The sequence below is a fragment of the Rhodnius prolixus genome, unplaced genomic scaffold (genome assembly GCF_049639745.1).
Source record: "Rhodnius prolixus isolate KJV_2025 unplaced genomic scaffold, Rpr scaffold_6, whole genome shotgun sequence".
In the NCBI taxonomy this organism is placed as follows: Eukaryota; Metazoa; Arthropoda; class Insecta; order Hemiptera; family Reduviidae; genus Rhodnius; species Rhodnius prolixus.
Genome location: NW_027411634.1, coordinates 14,752,038 through 14,778,216, shown reverse-complemented (window position 1 = coordinate 14,778,216; position 26,179 = coordinate 14,752,038). Strand labels below are relative to the sequence as shown.

Below are 26,179 nucleotides of genomic sequence, written 5' to 3'. Positions count from 1 at the left end.
TAATCACTGCAAGCACTTCTTCTGCAATCTCTGGGGGCTTGAGATTGCAGAGCATTCTGTGCTCATTCAAAAATCTTGCACCGCTTTACGTATGCATTGCTCTAGTTTTAACTAGGGACGCAAGAGCTTTTACAAGGAAGAAAAGAGCTTTGAATTCTTGAGCAAAATGAAATCATGCTCGTACTGAGGTCCTGAATCTCTATCTAAGGTAAAAACAGCATTGAACAAGAGTTGAAAGCTTTTATTTGTGAACGTAATTCCCAATCTCTAATACGGAGACCAAACATGTACCAACCACTTATCATTTGGCTGACTCCCACCGCAGTTCTATTGGTAAGATAAAGGAAACATCCCACCAAGTATTATTATTAAGTAAGTAGTAAAGTAAAGTAATCGCCTATTTCTTCAGGCGGGGCTTTACGTCCAACTGCCAATTAGGTGTCGTGGACGGAGGCAACTAGCAAACCTACTTTACTGTAAATTTCTTTTATTAACCATTAAATAAAATCCAAGGCCTAAGACCGGGATTCGAAACCAGTACCACAATACATATTAGCTTCGCAGGTCTCGCCTCTAACCGCTCGGCTACCGTGGCGCCTCAAATATTATTATTTTTTTTTTAATGATTTAAGACGCGACAACATCTAAGGTTATTGGCGCCCGGAGCTTTTATCAGTGCACTACCGGCCTCCGGACAGTGTTCTCTCGTTACAGACAACACTGTCCATCACCGGACAGTGAACTGTAAGAAGCTCCTAGGAAGAGAAAATCTAAGGGTCAGCAGCTGGATTCGAACCCGGGACCGCCGCGTGGGAATCCAAAACGCCAACCGCATAGCTAATCCCTTCCCTCCAAATAATATTCTTATTGTATTTTATTAAAATTTCGAGATATTATCGTTAATGGCAATTTTATATTTTTCACAACGTGTGTAAACGTCTAACGCACCGTAATAGAGATTTGGTTTGACGTGTATATTCGTCATACAGGTTAATTCAGTATATCGTTGGAAAAAGAATACGTCATACTGTACTGATACTTTGGGAAATAATTAAAGGAATAAAATGGCAATAATCTTTCTTCATTTTGAACAATATTAATAGTAGTGAACGTATTGAGGGTTCAAAACTGTTTTTTGTGAATAAATCCTCAAGTGAAAGTCAGATAATACAATAGGTATTGTATTACAGATAATAGCATAGGCTTCATCTACAGTTTTAATTAAAATATAAAAGAGAACAATGTATAAACTAATTCAAATTTTACGATAAGACCAATGTCGGAAATCAGTCAATTTCCTCTTTAGTAAATTAAAGTCTTGTGTATTATTACGAACTTTAGGGAGTGCTGAAGACGACGACCACCCCGTGAAGTACATTGCACTGGGTTCATACCTTTAACTATCCTGCAGGAACCGACAGGACAAGTGAACAGGCGAGGGTGTTGTTTATAATTCAGTTGTTGTGGTGGACGGACAAGTATGGAGGAGCGGTAGATCACTATCTCTTTCTCCCTGTAAGAGAGAGACACACACAAACCTCCATTGTATGGAGCCATGCTGCTCATTTTGAGGATTATGTAATTGTATTGTGCCCAAGTACCTAGCGAGGTATGGGTAACCTCACTCTCTATAACAAACCTCCTACAGTGAGAGAGACAGAGTATTCGCTCTGTAGATGAACAGACATAGTAAATACCCGAACACACCCACATAGCAGAATCAAGCTTTTGTTGCTTTGGCAACTCCAGCATCCCAACCAACCACCCATCCTCATCTCTTTAACACAGGTATTGTCAGACGGACGAAACTTCCACTACAATGGCTGTTAAGTCACCGTCCTTAATTGCATTGTTTACCATCCGGCTCTGACGGAGATTAACGCTACGACGTGAACACCAGGTGCTGTTTTTCACATGATGAGTAGATGGTATTTTGGCAGGCTCATGATGAAAATGAACGAGTTTTATTTAAAAAAAGAATTCAATTTCATTGTAGAAAAGAATTGTCATCTTTACTTCACTCTGATGAACCGGAATACAGCTGTTGAGTGGTTAAAAACTAATTTAACATCCTCCATACTTAGATTAGACAAGAGTCTCTCCACAAGAATATGTTTACAACAATCTGATGTGACCATTTACACGACACTTGCGTTTTTTTTTCATACTGGGTCTTATACAGGGTGTACATGGAGGAGAGGTCGAAACTTCGGGAGGTGATTCTGGGCATCATTTGCAACAAAAAATTCTATATAAACTATGACCCGTTTCTGCTCCGTTTTATAGATATTTTTAATTTTATGTTTTTTCAAGGTGTTACTACTTTTTAGCAAACAGTTGTCTATATTTCTCAAACTATTAAAGCTACAGCAATTTCAATAAGCTCATTAGAAAGAAGGTTAAATTTCCTTTTAAATAAGCTAATTGGTATTCCAAAATAATAATATCAATTGTTTCATTTTGTGGCCCAAACATAAGAAATAGCAAGTTTCTAATTTTTTCCCAAAAACATTTGACTTCATTTTTCTCAAAAATATTATATATGTTTAAAACGTACACTCCGCATGAAAAACATCTACATACAATCACCTTTCGAAAGGTATACCATGAGTAGTGGTTATTTTTAAAAATTGATGCAGAAATCTGTGATTAATTGCAAAAAGATAGGGGTCAAAACAGCGTCGGCATTATGAAAGGAATTCATCCACCATAAGAATATAACTGATCGGAATCATCAAATCCAGAACCATTTCTTACAAACGTGTAATTTAATAATTAATTTATTTAAGAACTATATTCAAAAATATAAAATTTACATTATAAATAATAAAATAAAATAAAAAGAAGAAAAATGAATATGATGTTAAGTGAGTGTTAGGTACCAATTTCGAAAGAAAGGATTTTCGTTTAACGAGTTTAGATCTGTGGGTTATTCTTTAGTTAATTAAAAAAATATGTTAAATAATGTGAAGAAAACACAGATTTTCTTGAACTACAAAATAAACTTTTGAAATTAACAGGTTGTGAAGAATTAATGAATAAGCTCTCTCTTCAAAACGTGGAGAGTGACTACTTGATAAAAAACATATAAAATTGAGCCAAAGTAACCCCAGTTCACAGAACATAGTTAATCCTTCTTAACAGTACACAAGAGATAAGTCCGAAAGTTAAAAAAAAGAAAGTACTGTCTAAAAGTGGTACTCTAGCGTATTATTATTATTATTAAGTATTAATATTATTGCACATTTGTGTATCAATGGATAACAAGTGCATGTACATCGCATAATTGCATCGTATTTATCCCTAAACAAACATTATTGGTCAGTGTGCACAAATTTTGCTCGTCCCAGTAACAAGTAATATATTATATTATATTATATAAATGTGGAAATTTTAGTTCAAGTCATGGTTTTTATTGGCAATAACTTGTTATTTTTTGTTTATTTATTTTGCAACTATAATAGATACAACAAGCAAAAGGGATGAAAGTAAGGAAATGGCGCAAATACACGCGCACGCACATATGTGCACTTACATATACGAGCGCGCACATGCATGTGCGCCAAGAGGCGTGAGTGGAGTGAACGACGACCATGCAGTGATGGAAGTCGTTAGTTCGCCTGATTGGCAAGCTTACACAGCAACCATCCTAGGAGATCGGCGTTGTATCGAGATGGTCGCATGGCCACCGTCGCTTTAGTCTGCGCTGTGGATTTAAAGGAAGTGTTGTTGTAGAAATGTTGTGGATAAGAGGGTTGTAGTGACTGTTTAGATTTGAATGGAGTTTTGTGTATCGAGTTTGGGCTATTTTAGAAACGAGAGGAATATTGAGATCAGAGTGTATAGTGTGATTGGAGACGTAGAAGGGAGCGTTAACTATTGTCCTTAAGAGTTTTAGACATTAAGGTTTGAAGTCGGTTGATGTTCGATTTTTTAGCGCTTCCGTAGAGTTGTATTCCGTTCGTCCATATTGGGGCAAGTAGAGCAGTATATAGTGGTCGTTTGTTCGTCAGGGTCAGTTCTGATCGTTTGTCGAGTAGTCTTTTCAACATTTTATACCTCAGATTGAGGTCAATTCGTTTGAGTCTCGTGTGGGGGTTCCATGTTAGTCGTTTGTCAAGATGTAGTCCGAGATATCGTACTTGGTTAGTAACTGATATAGAAGTATTGTGGAAGGAGAGAGGAGGGAGAGTTTTCTTGTTAAGAGTGAATACTATGTATTTAGATTCCAATTCATTCACTTTGATTCTCCACTTTTGCAGCCAAGGCTCGAGAAGATTTAGATGTGATTGGAGTGCACGGCTTGCTATTACAGGATCTAGATGAGGAGATACTTGTTATTTGATGTTATAATAAATCAATTGGTATTTAAGCATGCAATAAAAAGTTTGTAATAAAATAAATGCGTTTTATTTTATCAGCTACAGCCGATTAAAAGAATGCAAGAAAATGATTAGAGAAGGATTACGTGATTTTAATTTCGGTTAAGCTATAAGGATGGCAGGAATATAGAGTACTGATCCATCCATTAGCTGTAGTTTATGTAAATAGTTGTATATAATAGAGGGATGAATGTGTGAAGCGAATGTATTTATAAGTAAGAATGGAGAGTGAGTGATATTCTAGTGATAAGCACCTAGACGATGCTGGCTGTATGGCGAAAGCCAATGCCAAAAAAAGCAAAGAACAAAAAAATGCGTTTTAAAATAGAACCTACTTAAATAGAACAGGAAAAATGTGGTAAACTATTACCGATTTCCGGGACCAATGAGTAACTATAATAATCCGTAGTAATCGTAACTGAGAGCTTTTTACTCACTTCTATGGCGACAGTAATTGACATCTGATTGAGCACTGATATTAAAATGGTAAAACTAAAAGTATTCTGGACATTTTGAAGTAATTACTTGCCACGATAGTTGACAAATTACTTTATTTTTACAGCCGTCAGCGAGGATTTCTCTACTGGTGTTAGTAAATTGGTAAAACTAGTGAAGTTTGGCCAGAAATAAACACCTAAAATTCCATGAATCACTGACATTTCTTTCAAATTAATCAAAAAAATATATACAGTCAGGGATGTGACAAATTGTATTGAACGTTCTACAGAAATACCTAAATTCCACTTTCTAGTATTTTATTAAAGACAAATAAATTTAGCTTTTAACCCTTCAGCCGTCACGTCGGGTCATATTGACCCAGCTCATACTTTCAAGTCTTCTATTTTAATATCTATAAGGGCTGGGTTCGCGAAATTTTTATTTATCTCTTTTTGACGTATTTTGATTGAGATGGCATAGGATTTTTTCCCGCTGCCTGCTGTACGGGCGCGAACCAGCCATTTTGACCCGAGGTGACAGTGTGTGCCGTTCATTTCTTAACCCTTGTTAGGACTCTTAGTAAAAATAAGCCAGAAATTCCCACTGCATTTCTGCCACACAAGTCAAGGGAAGCGAACAGCTACCTTTTTGGGTTCACAAAGAAAATGCCTATGGTGTCTTATGTACCCAAAAAATCAAGAGCAGTAATTTTATTATCTACAATGCACAGCGATAAATCCATTGACAGCGGAACAGGGATCAAAAATTAACCCGAAATTACAACTTTAGATACTAATGACCAACTTTTTGCAAATTATTCTGCAGGAAGAAAAACAAATAATTGGCCCATGGCCATTTTTTACCACTTACTTAATGTATCAGACATTAATGCGTGTATCACATATAAAAATAATGCTTTACGTAAAAATATAAATTTCAAAATGAACCGACGCACATTCCTCAAAAGTTTGGGGCATCAATAATTGCGAAACGTCATTATAAGAAGGTCGCTGAGCACCGTGATCCCACGGAATTTGAAGGTGAGGATCAATATTTATCTGCAAGAAGAAGGCGCAACAATTCTTCCGATTGCAACAAATGGAGAAGACATTCCTAACCCTAAAAAACGAAGAAGATGCCACAAATGCCCTAGTACAAGGGACAATAAATATCCTACTTTTTGCAGTAACTGTAAAAATTACATATGTAAGATACACTCAGTAACTATTTGCACTAACTGTAGAAATAATTGTAATTAATTAACTGTTTTAATTTTAATTGTAAACTGTAAATATTTTCTCTGTTTTTCATTACACGCTAAGCAGCACCTTATTTAGAAATTACATCTTTATGTTATTAATTTTTTTTTTATTTGTATTTCTGTTTTATTAAAGTATAAATAAATGTTTTGTCTTCGATTTCTATTCCCTATAACATGATATTAGTTAGTTTTTCCTTTTTATTTAATAGTTTTTAATGCTGGGTCAATATGACCCGAGGTGACGGATTATAGCACTATACGAAAGGTGACGGCTCAAGGGTTAACAATTGGTGAGGATCAATATTTATCTGCAAGAAGAAGGCGCAACAATTCTTCCGATTGCAACAAATGGAGAAGACATTCCTAACCCTAAAAAACGAAGAAGATCGCTGGTGCCTATGAGACTTCAGATTGGCGTTATTCTGGATACAGTCGGCGAAAGGAGGAAAAAACAGTGCTGCCAACCCCTTTACTGTTAAGAACTTACGACTAGATAAATTCCTTACGACTTTTCTTACATTATTCTCAAACTTTAATACACAAAAGGCAAAATCCGAATTACAAATAAAAAATAAAATTTGAAACTTACTGGTATATCCGGCAAGTAAAGATGCTATTCCGGCAGCATAGACGGCCGTTTGTCTTGCGTTAGCCTCTTCTTCGGAGGTAGAATACTCTCGCCATTCGGAACTCCTTTGTCGACGGAGCCTACCAACTTGTGTTCTAGAGCACCGCCTACCTTCCATCTTCTACATCAGTCTCACATTTATTTCCTCGTCCATCAGCATCCCTGATAAAAAAAGAAGAAGAAGTATTTTAGGTTTTTTTATTATACTAAGTAGTGAATCCTTTTTTAAAATTACAAACAAAAAAATTGTGTTTTAATTGCGACATTAAGACGATGTAAAATGCAAATTGATACGTTGCTTACAAATTAATGTTTTTTTTTTTTTCTAACAATTTTCGCACTTTCTCATACACTTTTACATAGTTAAAGAAGTAAATACTTATTATGCCACCATTTAGGTTACCCAGACTGTGTGTTACGAAAGCGGTTAACACATGGGAGCGATCTGTCCTACAACTGGTACAGTCAGTAATTAAAACTAAATTAGATATGGTGGGATCAAGATGGGTTTTGGTTCAAGGATATCCAGACGTTGTTAAGGGAAACCTCGAACAAAATTGAACGGTATGTAAACCAACCATAAGTCCTTAGATACTGAGGCAATTATAAAATCAAATTACAATACTTTGTACCGAAATTTAACAACTTTTGGTTTGGGAGAACAATATTTACATTTTGTTCAAAATAATGCTGCACGAGACCGAGACGAGGCGAGACTTTATGCAAATCTCGCCTAGGTCTCGTATGACAAGTGTCTCGGTGTTATCAATCCCCCGTCCCGCCTCGGTCTCGTCGAGATATCTCGTTTTTATTATTATTATTTTAGTATTTAAATGAAAAAAAACAATTTAAATGAACCTAATATCTGAGGCAATCAAAAAGAATAAAAAAAGGTTGTTTATTAATAATATTTTCAAAAATTATTATTTTCTAATAATTATTTTAATTTATACATTGATATTGATATATTGGTAATGAAAATGTGTGTAAAAGAAGGCAACTACTTACACTTCAATGCATCATATATTACTATTACTGTTATATATCTTTATATAATTTCAAAAAGATGTTAAAAACGCGCCAAATGAAAGAACCAAATAACATATCTGCCTGCTATAACAAGTCGATTCGTGAAATAAAAAATACACCTCCCGACTAACTTCCCGCATTCTAAAATATAATTCAAATAATATCAAAGTTCAAAGTATTAGATTATTGGTAGTGAAATTTATGATATAAAAAATTATGTAATTCGAAGTCAAGTAGACGTAGATTGAACATATATAATAAAATCGTATCTTTTAATAATTAATTCAATACCCGTAATGATTATTTATTAATAAAGAACACAATTTTATAATTTTGTAGCTAAAAATTAATATTTGAAAAACCGAGACGAGACCGAGATTTCTCGAATAAATCTCGACGAGATATATATAATGTCTCGATTTCTGTCCCTCAAATCTCGTCTCGATTCTCGTGCAGCATAAGTTTCAAAATAAAATTAAAAATAGGTTGATTAGCCAATTGAGAGTTACTTATTATAAATACATTTAATTATATTGGAATGGGGTACTCCATAAATTTGAAGGGTCAGAGAATTGTTTAATATGCAAATATGCCAATCACCAGAAAATTTAGAACATTTTTTTTGATAGAATGCCCTTTGTATGAAGCTCTAAGATTATAGTATCTGGCAAAATATATGAATGACAAAATGGCTAAAGTAACTAAATTACTGGATATAAAACACAAAGAGCAGGCGAATAATATCTATTTGTTCACAGTAGGGTCGCTCAAATTAAGAGCATTCGTAAAGAATGAATACTTGGCAGCCCATTTCTATCATAAATTTGGCCACTACTGTTATAAATAATATAAATTTAAAACATTAAACTGAATATGTGTGATTGAATGAGCCAACTACGTTCTCCAGTTTAACTATACCATAAATAGCTGCAAATTTCGCGCAGCATTGAGTCTAAAGGAATGAAAGAGAAAATGGAAAGATGATTTTAAAGTGAGCAGTTTATTATTTATGTAGCGAAAAAGTAGAAATAGAAAATTTTTCAAGACCAGCAACTGGATTCGAACCCATGATCTCCACGTTGGAATCCAGTACTCGCTAACCCCTCAGCTAATCTGTTCCATACTAAACGTGGAATGGTTTTGTAACAATTGACTCAACAGATTTTGGAACAACTCTGGATCAGTTTGACGATTTATTCTTAATTGAAAATTACTTAAAAATTGTATTTTTAAAAGATTTTAAAATATAAAATACCTTAAAACTACACAAAGATCAGTGATAATTTATTATAAATTTACTTCTTTAATTTGACTGACCGTGGCCTAGTGATGTAATAACGGAAGACAGAGTACTTGGGCTAGGGTACAATATTCTATTTTAAAAAATAAATCTAATTTTCTTAAATTTGATTTATATCATCATCCTTAATTTATTATTTAGAAAGATTTAAAACAAAAATAAAGTATTTTCTCGTCCGTGGATTTTAATAAATTTAAATAGATGATGATGAGGGTGAAAAACAAGATGGCGGGGGCTGTGAAAAGTACAGATAAAGAATGGCGATGAAAAGGCAAATTTAATGAAACTTCTGCAGAATCTGCTGCACATTTCTGAGCCGAGCCACCTTTTAATTATCTTGACAACTCTCAGCTGGCGCTTCTTGATTTATATTTTCCAAATGGAATATCTTGTATTTATTATTCTACTGGCTTTAGTAACGCTGCAGTATATGCCCAGTAATTAGCAGTATGGTATAGAATAGTTTTGTTATTTTACTGTGCTTAATATAAGTCAGTTACAAATATAAATCTTACAATAGTTAACCCCCAAACCAAAAGATCATCTAGAAAAGTTCAGTTTTGGGGTGGAGAATTCTTCCCGCCAAAAAAATCAGAGAAAACTGCATAGAGAATTTGGCCTTAGAATTATGTGGTGTAATTATTGGCTTTATATTCTGTAGGATGATGCAGAACAAAGAAATACCGACCTATACACAAGTAAAGCTACCTAGGACTGTATTTAGACAATCGACTAACCTGGAGCCCACATACTAGACTGAATAGACAAGAACTCAATAGACGATACGGACAACTACGAAGATGGCTAGAGCGAAGATCAGCCATGAATGTCCGGAATAAGTGCAACTCTATTCAAGACACTAAAGACCCATCTGGACCTACGGAGCTGTGGGGCTCAGTGAAACAATCCAGCATCCAACTTTCAATTTAAAGTCCTTCGGCATTTGGTCAACGCCTCCTTATTACGAGGTGTGGCTATTAAATAACGAATATTGTAAGGAAGTAAAATTAATTATAGTACAATGTTTTTGTGTGTGTATGGTGTTGTTAAACTTCAGTAAAATGGGGTACAGACTCCGCTGTGATCGTCTGCGTACGCCACCAATGAGAATTTTGCATCAACCAACCAGCATCTAATTATGCATGCATGTAGTAATAGGTAATCTAGAGAAATCTGTCTGACCGGAACCGTCGTTTGTGTAAGAGGTGTTAGTTTCGTTTTGCCGAAAACATGATACTACACAAGTAGTAGAGCAAAGAATTGTCGTGAAATTTCACATGAAACTTGGTAAAACCGCTACTGAAACTTATCTTTTTTAAAAGAAGTTTATGGCGATGAATGTTAAACTCGTGCGCCAGTTTTTGAGTGGTTCAAGCGTTTCCAAGATGGCTGAGAAGACGTCGGAGATGATGACCGCCTGGGTCGCCCTTTCACGTCCAAAACGGATGAAAATATCGATTATAATTAATCAACACAACTACCGTGAGGTACTTGCTTAACTCTGTGAAAGAGTAAGGAAAAAAACGACCCGATTTATGGAAGAACAAGTCATGGGGTACGGTTTCAGTCCGTTGAAGCTGTGAAAGAAAAAGCGGCACCCGTCATGCAGGAGCTGACAGAAAAAGACTTCTAGCACTGTTTCGAACAATGGTAAATTCGCATGGAGCGTTGTAGGGATAGGAGAGGGGTGTATATTGAAGATGATAATAACTAAATATGTATAAATTTAAAATAAAATGTTTTACAGCAATAGTCTCGTCATTTAATAGCCACATCTCATACGAGTATATATCCAATTTAACCCTCAATACAGACCTCAATATCCCTTTTGTCAATGACCTAATACATTCTCGGCTTCCTTAATTTCCATAATAGCCTAAGAATACATCTTAATCTCACCGCACAAACTTTATCCACAACAACCCATCCCGACAGTCCTCCACGACGCCTGAAACGACATTGGCCCCCGTGATCTTTTATTACATTCCTAACCTTCCTTACAACCTCTACAGAGTTCCAGAATTGGCTGGCCTCTCTCAACATGCCTTCCCGATTGTGGCGCTGGATCCACCAGGATTCTGCAACTAATCTGTGCTCAACTTGATATAGACCACATTTACTTGATGTATATATTATATTTACAGGTTGTAAATAAATAAATAAATAAAAGTAACAATAAAACCAATGCCACCTAGATTACCTATTACTACATGCATGCATAAATTAGATGCTGGTTGGTTCAGAGAGCCCTACAAAGTTCTCATTGGTGACGTACCCAGACGATCACAGCGGAGTCTGTACCCCATTTCACTGAAGTTTCACAACACCATACACGCACAAAAACATTGTACTATAATTAATTTTACTTCCTTACAATATATAATTAAACTGCCTTACATTATTGTAATTAAAACATTATCATCTATCTATCTGTCTCAGATTTTGGTATGTGTTTGAGGTTACACTCATTAGTGATGTACTTCTGGCAGCCCTATTGCTTACGGATCAACAATCAAACGTTGGTAAGGCCCTATGTGTGACAAGGCTCCTGATTACAATGCGTAATGGAATAGAAACGTCAAAATACACCTGGCCCCTTTGTCAAACATAGCCGACTAACTGATCAATGAGTAACTTGATCTTACAGTTAATAATTAACTAAATGTATTGTTATTATTAAATTCGGCTCGTATGATCAAAGTATTAATTAAAAAAATTATTAGAAATAAAAAGCCAAATTAAAAAAAAGAAAAAAATCAAATAATGGAGAAATATTTTAGATTTACAAGTTAAATAGAAGTTCTCTCTCAATGCGTACAATTATTCCAATTATTTCCGCAATTGAATGACCTTATTTCAACTTTTTGATTTATTTTTATTTTCCTCAAAAACATGAATCCTTTTTATAAGCAACGGTAGTCGAGCGGTTAAAGGCGAGACCTACAAAGCCAACATGTATTGTTGGTTTAGTGGGTTCAATTCCCCGGTCTAGAGGTCTTAAATTTTATTTAATGTTTAATACGAGAAATTTATAGCAAAATACGTTTGTTATTCGCCTCTGACCACGTCACTTAGTTGGTAATTTGACGTATTACACTCCTACAAAATATACTAATAGTGGATATTCATTGGCAAACAATTAAATTATAGTAGTAGGTAATAACAAGAACAAGAACATTTTCTGAAAATGCCGTTTTGGCCCATTTTCAGTAACATATTTCTCGAAATCTATTAGATGTGAGTTGTTGCAACAAAATTACAGTTATAAAGGAGGATTTGCCCTACATTTTAAAGAAAATTTGTGAATTTTATCTTTTATAGAAAAAGAGAAAAAAATTGTCAAATTTGGGTGTTTTTCTACGTTATGCTTTTTTGTAGTTTTTGACAATCAACCCTTATACAACTGTCCTACCGGACAGTTTTAATACCTTAACAATTCATCCAATATTCTATAAATTCAATAACCTACCTAAACTTTAACTTATAGCGTTTCCGATTGTCTTTTCAATTTCACAAAAATGATAGTAGACAAAATTCAATTTAATGCTAGGTGTGTAGACCGTTAGTAATATTATATAATTATAATCATATTTGTAAATATAGATCTTGTAAACTTCTTTTGTATTAGATGAAAGTAATATTATATAATTATAATCATATTTGTAAATATAGATCTTGTAAACTTCTTTTGTATTAGATGAAAGTAATATTATATAATTATAATCATATTTGTAAATATAGATCTTGTAAACTTCTTTTGTATTAGATGAAAGTAATATTATATAATTATAATCATATTTGTAAATATAGATCTTGTAAACTTCTTTTGTATTAGATGAAAGTAATATTATATAATTATAATCATATTTGTAAATATAGATCTTGTAAACTTCTTTTGTATTAGATGAAAGTAATATTATATAATTATAATCATATTTGTAAATATAGATCTTGTAAACTTCTTTTGTATTAGATGAAAGTAATATTATATAATTATAATCATATTTGTAAACATAGATCTTGTAAACTTCTTTTGTATTAGATGAACTCATGACTTGTTCGAAGCGTTTCTTATTTAATAACAAAGTTAATAAATCAATAAGACTAATAAAGTTTGGGTTTTTATAATCATTCCAAATCTAATAATGGATACTTGAAGAGTTTGAAAAGTTTACTTCTTCCACTTTGACTACAAATAACTGTTATTGTGTAAGTTATTGTAATTGTTGTAACGCTCAACACTTCTTGTAAACAGATCTTCTTTCTTGTTTATTGTTTAGAAAACATTCATATCATATTACTTACTTTTTCTATATAACTACCTCAGTATTGCTCTCTTTATTTCCCTTTCAAATCATATCTTTTGTAAACTGAAAGAGGGTTTGGATGAAATTGGCCAGGAACTGCAGAGAATAGCAACAGCAAACTGAATGAATGCAGAGGAGAGCTCGCTGCCCTGCTCCCCTAGATAATCCTAATGAATGTTTATTACTTTCATGGGCGAACGAGCCTTCTTGTTCAGATTGTTGTTCTTCTTGTTCCACCTTTTACTTCTCAAACCACCTCTTTCCTCTGCCTTCGTCACAATATCTTCCAAAAACATCCATCGTTTTTAAATCTACCTTCTGTCAAGTGCTATATCTCAATAAGTCACCCTAGTGGATTGTCTCTACTCTTATACTATCCACTTGTCGAAGTCGATATTACTTTTCTAAAGACGCTACCATATTGGATCAGAAATAGAATGTTTCATTTCAAATGTAATTCTACTGCAAATATAAAAGAATTTACTCTTTATTTAAGTACTTTTGCTAAAGATTTTTGTGTTTATCACAGAGTTGCATTTTTTTTACTACATTCCTTTCAAATATTCGATATACGAGGTCTGTAAATTAAGTAATGAGACTGATTTTTTTAAATTTTTTTATTCAAAAAGAATTACCAATTCTATATTGTCACCTTCAAAATAACTTCCTTCTGAAGCCACACATCGCTGGAGACGTTTCTTCCACTCCTCACAGCAGTGCTCGAACTCCGATACTGGATTAGCCTTCAGCTGGTCGGTTACAGCCGTTTGAATATTTTAGTCTGTCCCAAAATGAGTTCCCTTGAGGTGATTTTTCAACTTCGGAAAGAGAAAAAAGTCACAAGGACTCAAGTCCGGGCGAATAAGGAGACTGTGGAGCCACAGGATTGTTTTTACTGGCCAAAAACTCGTTTATTGAAATTGCAAGGATGGCGAGCGAAGTCGAAGATCAAATGCATGCTGATTTGTTTTTTCGATATCCACGGAATCGTCCACAAAGAGTTTCTATCTCAAGGTCAAACGGTCAATCAACATTTTTACCGAGAGGTTCTTGAAAAAACTTTGAAAAAGCGTCATTCGTGTGAGACCAAACATCAAGAACACGCGGGTGTTGTATCACGATAATGCTTCTTGTCATTCAGCAATTACTTAATTTAAAGACCTCGTACATATATGACTGCACAAATCGATTAACTCCACTTTTTGAAATATCTTAAATCTAAGTATCAAAGCACTTAGTTCAGTCACAGCCTTTTATATTTATAATTAATTCTTCAAATAATAAAGAATAACACCATTAAACGACACAAATATTTTGGCCACTGAAAATTTATTTCAAAAACCATTTACAAAAAGAATTTATTTCAGAAGCCATTTTGATTAATTCAGTGCTCTAATGTAAATCTTTGTAATCGATCAACTCAAATTCCAGTAGCAGGCGCTAAATGATGACGGTAAATTTATTTGAATTGCTTTCACTACAGTTTATATAAAAATAAATAACTTAATAGTTCTTCAGATACTTCTTTAATAAACATACTTGTATGTAAAAATAAAACTCAAGTATTTAATGTGTATAACTTTTTTACTAATTCATTGAGACTACGTAGTGTTTTGCTACAAGAGTAATGTCCAGTTTGTGCTCACTAGAACGAATAATTTGTGATTTTGTACTGCCTAGATTCCCGTTTATTATCATAATGTTGATGTTGTTTCCTTAGCAACCTCTCATTTGGTTTCCTTTTGAATATGAGCAAAAGAAAAGAACAGTATATGTTTTATTGAGTGAAATTTTTCTTTTCCTTTTTAAATTTTTTATTTCAATTATTTTTGTATCTTAATTCTTATAGTATAGTAAAAGTATAGTATTTTATATTGAAGGATTGATTTCAACATTGCCTTAATCATTAATAATAAACTAGGCAAAAGAGAAAGCCTTCTTAATCATTGATTTCACGATCAAACAAAATTATAAAAAAAGTTCATTTGATTATTATGCGTAAAATGCTGAAGTATTCAATTTTTTGAGTGCACAGTACCTATTAGCATAATACATTTATCACTCACTATATGTTTAACATTATTCTATTTCATGTGCACTACAAATTACCCAAAATGGCGTCCTTACCAGTTACAACTTGTAATAATATTCTAAAACCATACAAAATAAGGTTAGAAAAAGAAGAAAACAGTCGATATCTCTTCCCTCCCCAACAAAGAAAATATTAGTTATTGAATATTATTTATCGATAAAATTTTATCTCTCGTAATTCTTCTCTCGTAATTCTTCTCTGTAATTCATGCAATAAAATAAACCGCAAACATTTCCCACATAATCCTAGGAACGTGCATTTTGTTTCATCGATAGGATTCAGTGATTCACTTACAGCTTAGCCATCGATATCTCGCTAGCCCACGCTGACATTTATACCAACCCACGTTTCTCACGTTTTGTTCTTTTTTTCTTTTTTTTTTTAAAACAGTTATTATTTAGTGTGAAAGATTATCCCCATTGTTTGGTCATTTTAGGTACTTATTGGCACATTAATTTGCTCAAGCCAACATGAAACCCGAAGCGCAGTGATGCAATTTAAGATTTCATTATTAGAAATAAAATACATATTTAGAGAGTATGGATAATTGTTAATACAACAAAACAACATAATATTACAGACGTACAGAATGGTGGACAAAAGAAAGTTTAAAGTTGGTACCCGTGTATATAGGCCTAAGTCCTAATCAATTTGGGAACACATTATATAGTCTGATAAATCTAAATTTGAGTTAATTGAATCAGAAGAAATGGAAAATAGTTTGGTGTAGGCCATCAGATCGCCTCAAAAGGTTCAATCGATTGTTCAGCACAGTGGCAGTTCGATTATGTTTTGGGGCTGTTTTTCTTGAAAAAAACTATTGGAAAATTGGTTTAAATCGATTGGAGAATGACTGGTGTTGATTGCAATAATATTTTAAATAATAATTTACTACAATCAGTACAAAAGATGTGCTTGGGATCGTTTATCTTCCAGCAAGTGTTGGTCTAGTGGTCAAGAGATTGGCTTTGAGTGTGGAAGGTCACCAGATCGAATCCCGCGTATGACTACTTTTTATTTGTTGGAAAAAATTGTTTATAGTAAATTATGAGCTTCCGCACCCTTCCACGTCTTCTAATTGGTTGTTGGACGGTAAGCTTTGCATGAAAACATGGGCGATTACTTTATTTATAAACCAGTAATAGCATTGTCAAAATGAGCCTTTTGTTTTGTTAATATCCTAACCAAATCAAAACTATACTGTAAAATAGCTAAGAATTTAGATCATTAATGGAATTAAGGTCATTTATTTTTTATAATAATAATTTTAAGATATCCTACGCTTTTTACAAAAAGAATTGAATGCGTATTCCAGCATCTGTAAAATGTTATAGTTTTTTACTCTGAACATTCTGTTGTACTTGTAACAAAGGTTAAGGCTAATTTTTGTTTTGTTTTGGTATATACATGGTACATTTTTTCGGTACAAAGTTTTTGGCAGTAGCAAGCATGTAAAAGTTTATTTTGGTATATATTTTTAGTTAAACAGAAATATATATGTATATATTTTTTTTTTTTATTCTCCCTGCAGTATTTTCTGTTTTTGTGAAGGGTGTGAGAACATATAAGTCATGGAGAGTGAGATGTTAAAGTGGTCTCCAGTGATACAAGGGTGCGTTTAGCCCCTAGAGTACTACAAAATATGAGAAACTGGCAGGTAAAGGGTTAAAAACTCTCCCTTCACAGCCTTCTATATTGAATTGTTTCTAGCCTGATGTAATCCCTCACCTTTCGGGAAATGAAATTTACATTTATACTTTTTGGGGGGGGTGGAAGGGGGGATATTACGTTGCCATTTCTGTTCGAAATGAAATATTAAATAAAAATAATTAGTGATAATAATACTACATTAGCGTATAATAGTAATTAAACATAATGTAGACTCATTACAATAATGAAAGTAAACCATGCATTCTATCACTTTTAAAGAATTCAGAAAATGTATTTTTATTTCATTTTTCCAGAATATTAAATTATAGCAAGCTAACGATTAGCTCACGTAACGAACAGGTTAAACGGATTATCTAATGAATTATATTTGTTTGAAATATCGCTATAAAACATGGATCGCCAAACTAGTTTGATCATGGACCCCTATATAATTTTTCGAAATCTCCATCGACCTTCCATAAAAGTAATTTTCAGTTAATTACAATAAAATAAAACTATCTATTAGGTACTGTGTTTGTACATTTATTTTATGATTTTAAACATTTATTAAAGTAATTTTACATTGTGTAACAAATAGTTTTATAAAAAATATCTTAATGTTGAAATTTAAATACCTTAATATTTATTAAAATAACAAGTAATTATAAATAAGTAAAGTAAATACAGTATTGCTTCTTAATTAATGAGATGGGTTTGGCTGGTGTTTCTTTGCAAGTTTCGCTATATTGGGTTCGAAATTGGTCAATTTTAATCTTAAATCCCCTCGAAACTCCACATTTAATTTATTTCTGCACTTAGTTAAGATTCAACCAGATAGGTACTTGGAAACGCCAGCATAAATGGCTGAACTATTTCGTTTTACATATTTTTGCATGTTTGTCCAAAATTTGTTTTTTTTTTTTAATTTTTAAGAAGCGTCTTTGCTTCAAGATCCAATAATGCGCGCTGGTACGTAAATACTCGTATTGTTTCACCTGAATAAATGTGCGTTTATTAATTTATTTTTTTTAAAGGAACTGATATTAAGTCAATTATTAAAACATTCACAAATTTTACATAAGCAGTTAGGTATGTGTGACTTGCATATTAAGAATTGTTTTTTCTTTGACCCCCTGGCTCAAATCGACCCCTACTTTTATTAAATAGACCCCTGGGGGTCTATATAGACCACTTTGGCGACCTCTGCTCTAAAAATAAGCAAAATATATTTTTATTTAAGAAATAATATTTAGTGTTACAGTGTTACAGAATTTAAAGTCAGAAAAGTTAAAAAAAGTAAAGAAAGGTTATCACTAGGGAACGGATTCGTATGTATTTACATATTTTTTTCTAGGCAATTTACAGACGTTTTTCAACTAGAAGTATTCATACTGACACTTTTTAAGCCGTTTGAGTCTACTTTTATTTCACATATTTCCACATATTTGGATGTTATCGCATGTTTATACATATTTGATTAAAATAAATAAATATTTCTACATATTTAATCAAAATATGTACATATTTTTCATTTTGGGCATATTTTCATAATTGGGAGGTGGTTGACAGGAACTGTGAACCACAGACTGTAGGGCTGTGAATCACAGTGGGTACAATGGTTATTGTAATTTATACAGAATGCTGCTAAACAGTGACGGGCACTTGTTAGTTCTTTGAAGTTGTCTGACGTTGTCTGTTCTTTCAGTTCGTTTGTTGTAGTGTCCAATTCATTTCGTTCGGTCACTTAGTGTATTCTTTTTTGGGTGAAATGCCACGAACATCGGCCTCAAACAAACAACTGGTTGCTAAATATCTTCGCGAGTTTCCAGCAGAACTTTTTCGAAGTGATGGAGACATTTTGTACTGCACAGCTTGTGACAAGCGCGTTTCTTGCTCTCAACGTTCCCAAGTCACCCAACATATTGCCACCGGATCGCACATAGAGAATAAAAACAGAAAGAAAGAGAGGACGTCCTATCAAGCCTTCCTTACATCTCCATCAAGTAAGTCTACTCTGAGTACAGATCTGTGTCGGGCTTTGGTTAGAGCAGATATCCCTTTCCACAAACTTAAAAATCCTCATTTCAAAGGATTCTTAGAGACCTATATTGGGGAAAAAATGCCTGACGAGAGCGCTCTGAGGAAAAACTACCTGGAAGATGTCTATAAAGATACACTAACCAAAATTCGAGAACTTATCAAAGATGGACCGATTTGGGTGTCAATTGATGAAACCACTGACGTTGAGGGCAGGTATATTGCCAATGCAGTTATTGGAAAACTTGATAGTGATGCTGATGTGGATTCAAAGCCATTCCTTTTGAACTGTGAGGTTCTCGAAAAATACAATCATTCCACCATTTCACGATTTTCATAAAAAAAAATGTCCATTTTACTTAAATATTCCAGAAAATCACATATTTTCCACATAATTGACGAAAATAAATGCATATATCAATTAAATATTTGGCATTTTTAAATACATAAAAATCCGTTCCTTAGTTATCACCAATGTTTTTCAGACAAAGCCTATCGTCCAAACTACCAAATTAGGTGCCGCGGACGGGTGTGGAAGTACATACTTTAGTATTAACATTTTTTCGTAACAGATAAAAAGTAGTTGCAAGCGGGATTCGAACTGGGGATCTCTTAGATTCAAAGCCGTGGCTTCATAACCATTAAAAGACTCGAACCTATGATACGCAAGTCACAGAAGTGTCAAACTCATTTTGGGTGACACGCATCAGCAGAGATAAAAAATTATATTATTATTATTATACACGAGCGATTTTTTTTGGAGTACTTTGAAGAAATTATGGTATTTATTGAGAATAAGGATCTGGCTAACTTTCCTCATATCAATGATCAAAAGTGGGTCATTTAATAAATCTTCTTTGTCTACTATGGTAGCAAATATATATAAAAAAAAAAAAATCACGAACATTTCTATATGTGACACAGCACCAGAGTTTTCCAAAATTTTGACTCACCGAGCTCAAAAGATTCGCCATCACTGCGAATCCAGGGTCAAGTTTTTACAATCACAACCACTAGAGATGCTGCCGCTTGTCGCATTGCGGAAAAGTAGAAGAGTATTTAAAGAAGGTTATGAACCGGGCAACAGTCAATCATTCCGGATTCATCGATTGTCATTCAGTAAGTTACAGCTCTATAAAATCGATTCTGATCTTTATTTTCGAGTTTAGATAATTCGATATATTTAAACTTTACTATTGTTATTGTACTTTATCATACTTTAAAGTACAATAAGTATTATTGTTTAGAATTTATAATTACAATGACCTTTAAAAGCTTTAAATTGTAATTGCAGAAAATCGTCGTTAATATTGTATTACTATTACTATTGTGGGAAAATACACATGGAATTAGATATAGTGATGTCGTATTTGTCCACTATTTCGCTGCAGAAAACGTTATATTATGTATATTTACATAATAAATAATTTGTAGTAGATTCTGATATTTTGTATTATATCCCTCGTTGAAATACATTACTTTTTTTTTCTTACAGTAAAAAAAAAGTAATATTCAAAATGAGAACAATCTTTATTTATTGGTAACATTAATTTTGTTTAATGTTCAAAGATTTGTGCAGGTTTGGCAGGTGGAACAGTTGGATTCAGTGTATTTACGAGGCAAGTGAGATTCTCTGGTAGAAAAAGCAAGCCGAACACTCTACTGGGTATGCAATAGAGTACAAAGCGAATGGTAGTTTGTTTTAGTAAGAGCTAGAAAGATAGATGACAAGGAAGAACCGTTCGCCCTTTTATTCCCTAAGGGGAAACTAACAGATAGTGAACCTAGTAGGATCAAGCTATGGACTTACAGGAACTGAATGACTTAGAAGAGGGAATTGGTTGATTCTGACTGTGAGCAAGGAAACGCTTTTCGTAGAACACTTTGTTCTTTGCTCAACTGTGAAGGAATTATTCGAAGTGAGATGTATACCTCCTACAATTGCATGCACTGTATCTATGATTATACATTTACATAATTGTATTTTCTTCCAATTTAAATTTAGAATATTTACAGGTTATAATATTGACGTTTTATTTATTTATTTATCAGTTTACCATAAAGAGTATTAAAATAACAGCAAAGAGGTTACCTTATTCGTTTCCCAACCTGTGGTACGAGTACCACACGTAAAATAATCAATAATGGCGGACATAAACAGTTAAATCATAAAAATATCATAGAAACGTTTTTTTCCTATAATTCATAAAAATTATTTTAATTAACAATATTATACAGTAAAGTTGTTAATATGTACAGTAATAAGGTTAGTCTGTCTCAAGATGTACGAGAATATATATAATAGCACATTTAACAGGATTAAAATTGTCTTTCATGGAGTATTTTCCCAAAACCAGAAAACACAAATGATAATTGGGATTTCAAACCCCTTCTAGAATTAGAATTGCTCATTAGAATGCTTATATCACAAACCTAATATTTCTATAATAAAACAGGGAACATTTGCACTTAACTGATTTAAATAAAGTAAATAAAAAGTATGTTTAATATATTTTGGAATTCACAAAATTTATTACAAAATGGTGGTCAACAATATTTCGGATAAATTCATTTCTTTTTTCAAGTTATAAGAATTCTTTCTGATTGGGTGGCCCCTTATGTTATTAAATTTAAAATCAACAATGTCATTTTTTACAATCAAATCCCAAAGATCATTGTTTAATGTGTAATAAGAACGAGCCGGAAACATTAATTGTTTATCAGCTGCCCAGCCTATGAAAGTTTTAGATTCCTACTCCATATAAATAAATATAATAATCTTAAAGAAGAACTTTGTAAATTAATTAATAATTTTGAAGAGAAAAATATGTACGCAATTTTTAATTATTTAAAAAAAGTTTTAAAACTAAGATTTTACACTTTACCAAGTTTATAAAGTGAACATGAACTTGAACTACTTTGCAAATAAAGATAATAATCATAAAATAACACACTCGGAATAGAAAATTTCACGCGAGCCAAACAATGTACGTTATACTCGTATGGGATTAACGTATTGAAGAGGCGTATACTAGACAGTGTTGTCTATAATGAGAAAAAATCGTCCAGAGCTCTGGGCTCTGACTTTACCGATTTCTGCATCTGGATAGAAGGTTATAAACAAAACTTGAAGGTTAAAGTATGAACAACAAGCCTCATGTAACAAAGCAACAATCCTATTTATTTAAGCTAAGAGTAAGAATTTCCCGGCTGAAAGAGATTGTCAACAAGAAAAAAGAAAAATTAAAAAAAAAAAAACGAAAAAAGAAGTTAATCTTTTGTGAAAACTTTTTAATCAAAAAATATAATACTCTGTTAGAATGTAATAAGAAGGGAAAAAATGTTTTACCAGCAAAATAAGGTCCAACTTCGTACCTCTTTCATAACTAGAAATGTAGGGGTATATACACGCGTGGGACTACTCCAAGAAATTTTCTTCTAGCTAGAAAGATTTACCGTCGAAATTGTGTTGTCCGTGGCAGGATACTTGTATAATGAAAGAAATAGTTTAAAAAATCCTGGCATCTACTATAATTAAGGATTCATTTGCTGAGTTTTTGCATTTTTTTTTTGTGTCTATAGTACTTCAAATACTTTTTTCTGTTAATCTACTAATAGCTATTATTCTTTTTACCAAGTCTTGATTATGAAAAGGAACATCTCTTGAATTTATTACCTTAAATCTCCTCATCAGTGATTCAGAAAGCTTCATAGATACTTAAATACATTTTTTTTTTTAAATTTAGTACGCGTCAACATCTGAGGTCATTGGCACTCGGAGTTTTTGTTAGCGCATAGCAGACCTCAAGACAGTTCTCTCTCGTTACAGTCAAAACTGTCCATCACCGGACAGTAAGCTGTAAGTAACTTCTAGCAAGAGAAAATCTAAGAGCCAGCAACTGGATTCGATCCTAACATCTTCACGTGGGAATCCAGTTCGCTAAACTCTGAGCTAATCCATTCTCTTATGGATTACTGCTAATATTTTTCTATTTTGTGCTTCACAAGATGATTCTGGCCAAGGGGATCTCGGCCAGTAAATTGTGTTGGATTTGGCTAAAAGCTGCACTAACTTCAAATGCACCCTTTAAATATGGTTACCAGGATATCAAAGTGTCCTCAACCTATAATCCCCATCTTTTGGTATTCTCCTGTTCGCCGGGAACTATTTCTCTATCTTCCTATCTTTAATTAAAGACTATAACTCCCCTTTCAGGAAAAGACCAAATTCTTTTTCCTGTGTTACCGTTCAAGGTTGGAGTTGCAAGGAGGGATGGCTATATCGATCAGCCTTTGGCCTTATCTACGAAAACTATTAGGCCGTTGTAGGTTAGTTGGCGGGTATTGGTCCCAACATAATCTCGTGTCAACTTTTTCTAGGTATCTTGCTGGCCTTTTTTACCACGGTAGTATTTTACTGTCACTAACCAGGCGATGCTATATAGCCAATGCCCTACCAAGTGGTTGCTTTCTAGATATCTAGTGGGAATAAGTGCAGGGCACTCCTTTGTGAATGTGGCCGAAGTGGCTGCGCAAGAAAGAGACGCCTGGTGGGCGCGTCTTAAGGAGGCCAAGACTCTAAATGAGTTGTAGAGCTACTTAAGAAGAAGAAGTTTTGTTCTGAAATCATAGGATCTGAAAGCTAGATCCTTGGACTGACTAATTTGCCAAAAATATGGAAATATACTGGAATTAATGATAGGCAACAAAACTTGCACCGGCAGTTGCGGATTACTAGGCCCTGATACTGTACCTTCTTCTGGGTCGTTACAGTCCTGAAAGGACCCGGGCCTGCTCGGCCAGCCTCCTACATTCCTCTCAATCGTGAGCTCTAGAACGCCATCAACGCATGGCTCATGCTCGTCAGGTTTGCTTTCACATCAACCAGCTCATACGAGGCCTCCCTCGATGACGGCGACCTCCTGGAGTGCCATAAAGCATCCTTCTGGGCAAGCGTTCCGGTACCATCCGCTCCACATGGTACCCTACCACCTAAGACTTCCCCTGATACTGCTACGGAGACTATAAAATCTTCCGTCTTAACGTACGAAGACCCTTCGACCAACCATCTCCGTTTCTTTTCCATGCCTCACATTTAGCTACAAATCGACGAACCCTACAAGGATTAACCCCTTGTACGCTCAAATTAGGAGGCGAAGGATATACTGTACATAGAAGCGTAATTTTGATTAATCATCTAAATGAAATAGTTCTACTTTAAATAAGGTAAGAATTATTAGAATATTTTCCATTAAAAGGGCAACATCTTTCTACGACATGGAAAATGAATTATAAATAATTAACTCAAGGTAATTCATAAAAGAAGTAGTATAAGTTTGTAGAAGATGGAGAAGAGCCTGGAGGCTTGCTAAGCGCGCAGGCGCACTGATTTTAACAAGTATGAGAGTAAGTTAGCTAAAGAAGAGAGAGAAGAGCGAACCCCTTTACTTATAATCTCATATAGTTAATTTTATCTCCAGAATCCGCTTAACGGCTGAGGAATACTCCCTAACAAAGCTGAGAGTAACGCAACGATGGGTATGAGCCAGCCAGTCTATATATTAGCTCTAGGAGTGAACCTAATACTTACCTCAGAAAGATTTGAATAATCTGCTTAAAGCATTTGGGTTGTTTAAAGAAATTTTTGTTTTGCGGTTTCGGTGGGGACAGGTGAGTACATTATACCGGGTGGACTTTCCAGTTCGGTGGTCTTTCAGTTTATGCGGTCGTCCTTTCTCTTTTCTTTCTTGGTTTAGTTATTCCTCCATATATTTATTATTAAATAATAAAAATGGTTTTTCACGATTACCATCTTTAAATGAGGGCAATTTTCTGATAATCGTCTCTTTATTTAGTAAAGCCAGTGACTATGGTTTCTAGGTACTGGTTTTTAAGGCAACCAATTTTACTAGTAAACTCGTGATTAACGACGTCAAGTTGGTATGGCCACTTTGTTTTGCTAATAACTTCCGTAATTTAGCGGCACAAACGATGAAACTTGGTAAATCGCCGGTACAAACGATGTGCAAAATTTGGTTTAAAAACTAGGTGGTGGCCATACCAACTTGACGGACGTCTGATTATTCTTAAAATCCGTTGGAGCAATGGTTTTTAACCTTCTCTTTTCTTGTCAGCAGCCTCTAATTGGTACACTGATGGCTCTAAAAACAGGGCAAAGGATGGAAGATATGAGGATGAACGAGAGCTTTGACGTTTCATTAAACCTTGGTAGGTCGGCTTCACTGTTAAATTCTCAATAATACCACTGTGCCTCCGAATTATAAGACAACACATCATTAATTCCAGTATGGGAAACGAAGCGGCAGATTTATTGGCCCGGGAAGGCTCTGCGGGACACTTCGTTGGCCCGTAGCTCTGTTTTTGGGTTCCGAAGTGTGTGAAGACTGCGGCCATAAACTTATGGGTGCAGAGTAGGTCTCAAGAGTGGTGGCTTGCCACCACGGGGCAGAGACAGGCGAAGGAGTTCATTAAAGGCTATTCGCCGAGGCTGACTGCAGAATTAATCCGTTTAGGCCGTGTGGGGCAATGAGGATAATTGTAGGCCTATTAACTGGCCACTGCAGGCTCAGGAAACACATGCATCGCATGGGCCTGGCAGATGATAGCCTTTTAGGTTCTGTCAGGAAGAGGAGGAAACGGCACTGCACGTGTTGTGTCAGTGCGAGGGGCTCGTATGGCTAAGGATACTTCTCGGGGAGGAAAAACCAAGGCCTGTGAGCTTTACCCAAGAGCCGCTCTCCAGCATCAAGAGTCTGATTAAAAGGACAGGTCTGGAGGGTGAGCTTTAGAGAGGTGGGAGCCACAATAAATCCAAAGGGGTCGCAGTGGCGTAGGCCTTGAGGCTGCCCTAGTTTAATCTAATCTAATTCCAGTATATTGCCATATTTTTGGCAAATTAGTCAGTCTAAAATAGGCTTTCAAATCCTATGAGCTCTGCACAAGACTTCTTCTTCTTCTTAAATGGCGCTACAGCTCATGCAGAGTCTTGGCCTCCTCAAGACGTGCCCACCAGGCGTCTCTTTCCTGAGCAGCCG

At 34.4% G+C, this 26,179-nt stretch overlaps 1 protein-coding gene across 3 annotated transcripts in view; it reads right to left on the bottom strand.

Moving 5' to 3' along the window:
- The window catches only part of Ten-a (Teneurin-a transmembrane protein), a 1,628,256-nt gene that overhangs the window by 971,483 nt on the left and 630,594 nt on the right, over window positions 1–26,179 (bottom strand). For all 3 annotated transcript variants that reach the window (XM_074139868.1, XM_074139867.1, XM_074139869.1), the window contains exon 4: window positions 6,671–6,871. In XM_074139868.1, the coding sequence (XP_073995969.1) occupies window positions 6,671–6,827 (157 nt within the window). In that variant the 5' untranslated portion in view covers window positions 6,828–6,871. The remainder of the gene's footprint in view (window positions 1–6,670; window positions 6,872–26,179) is intronic.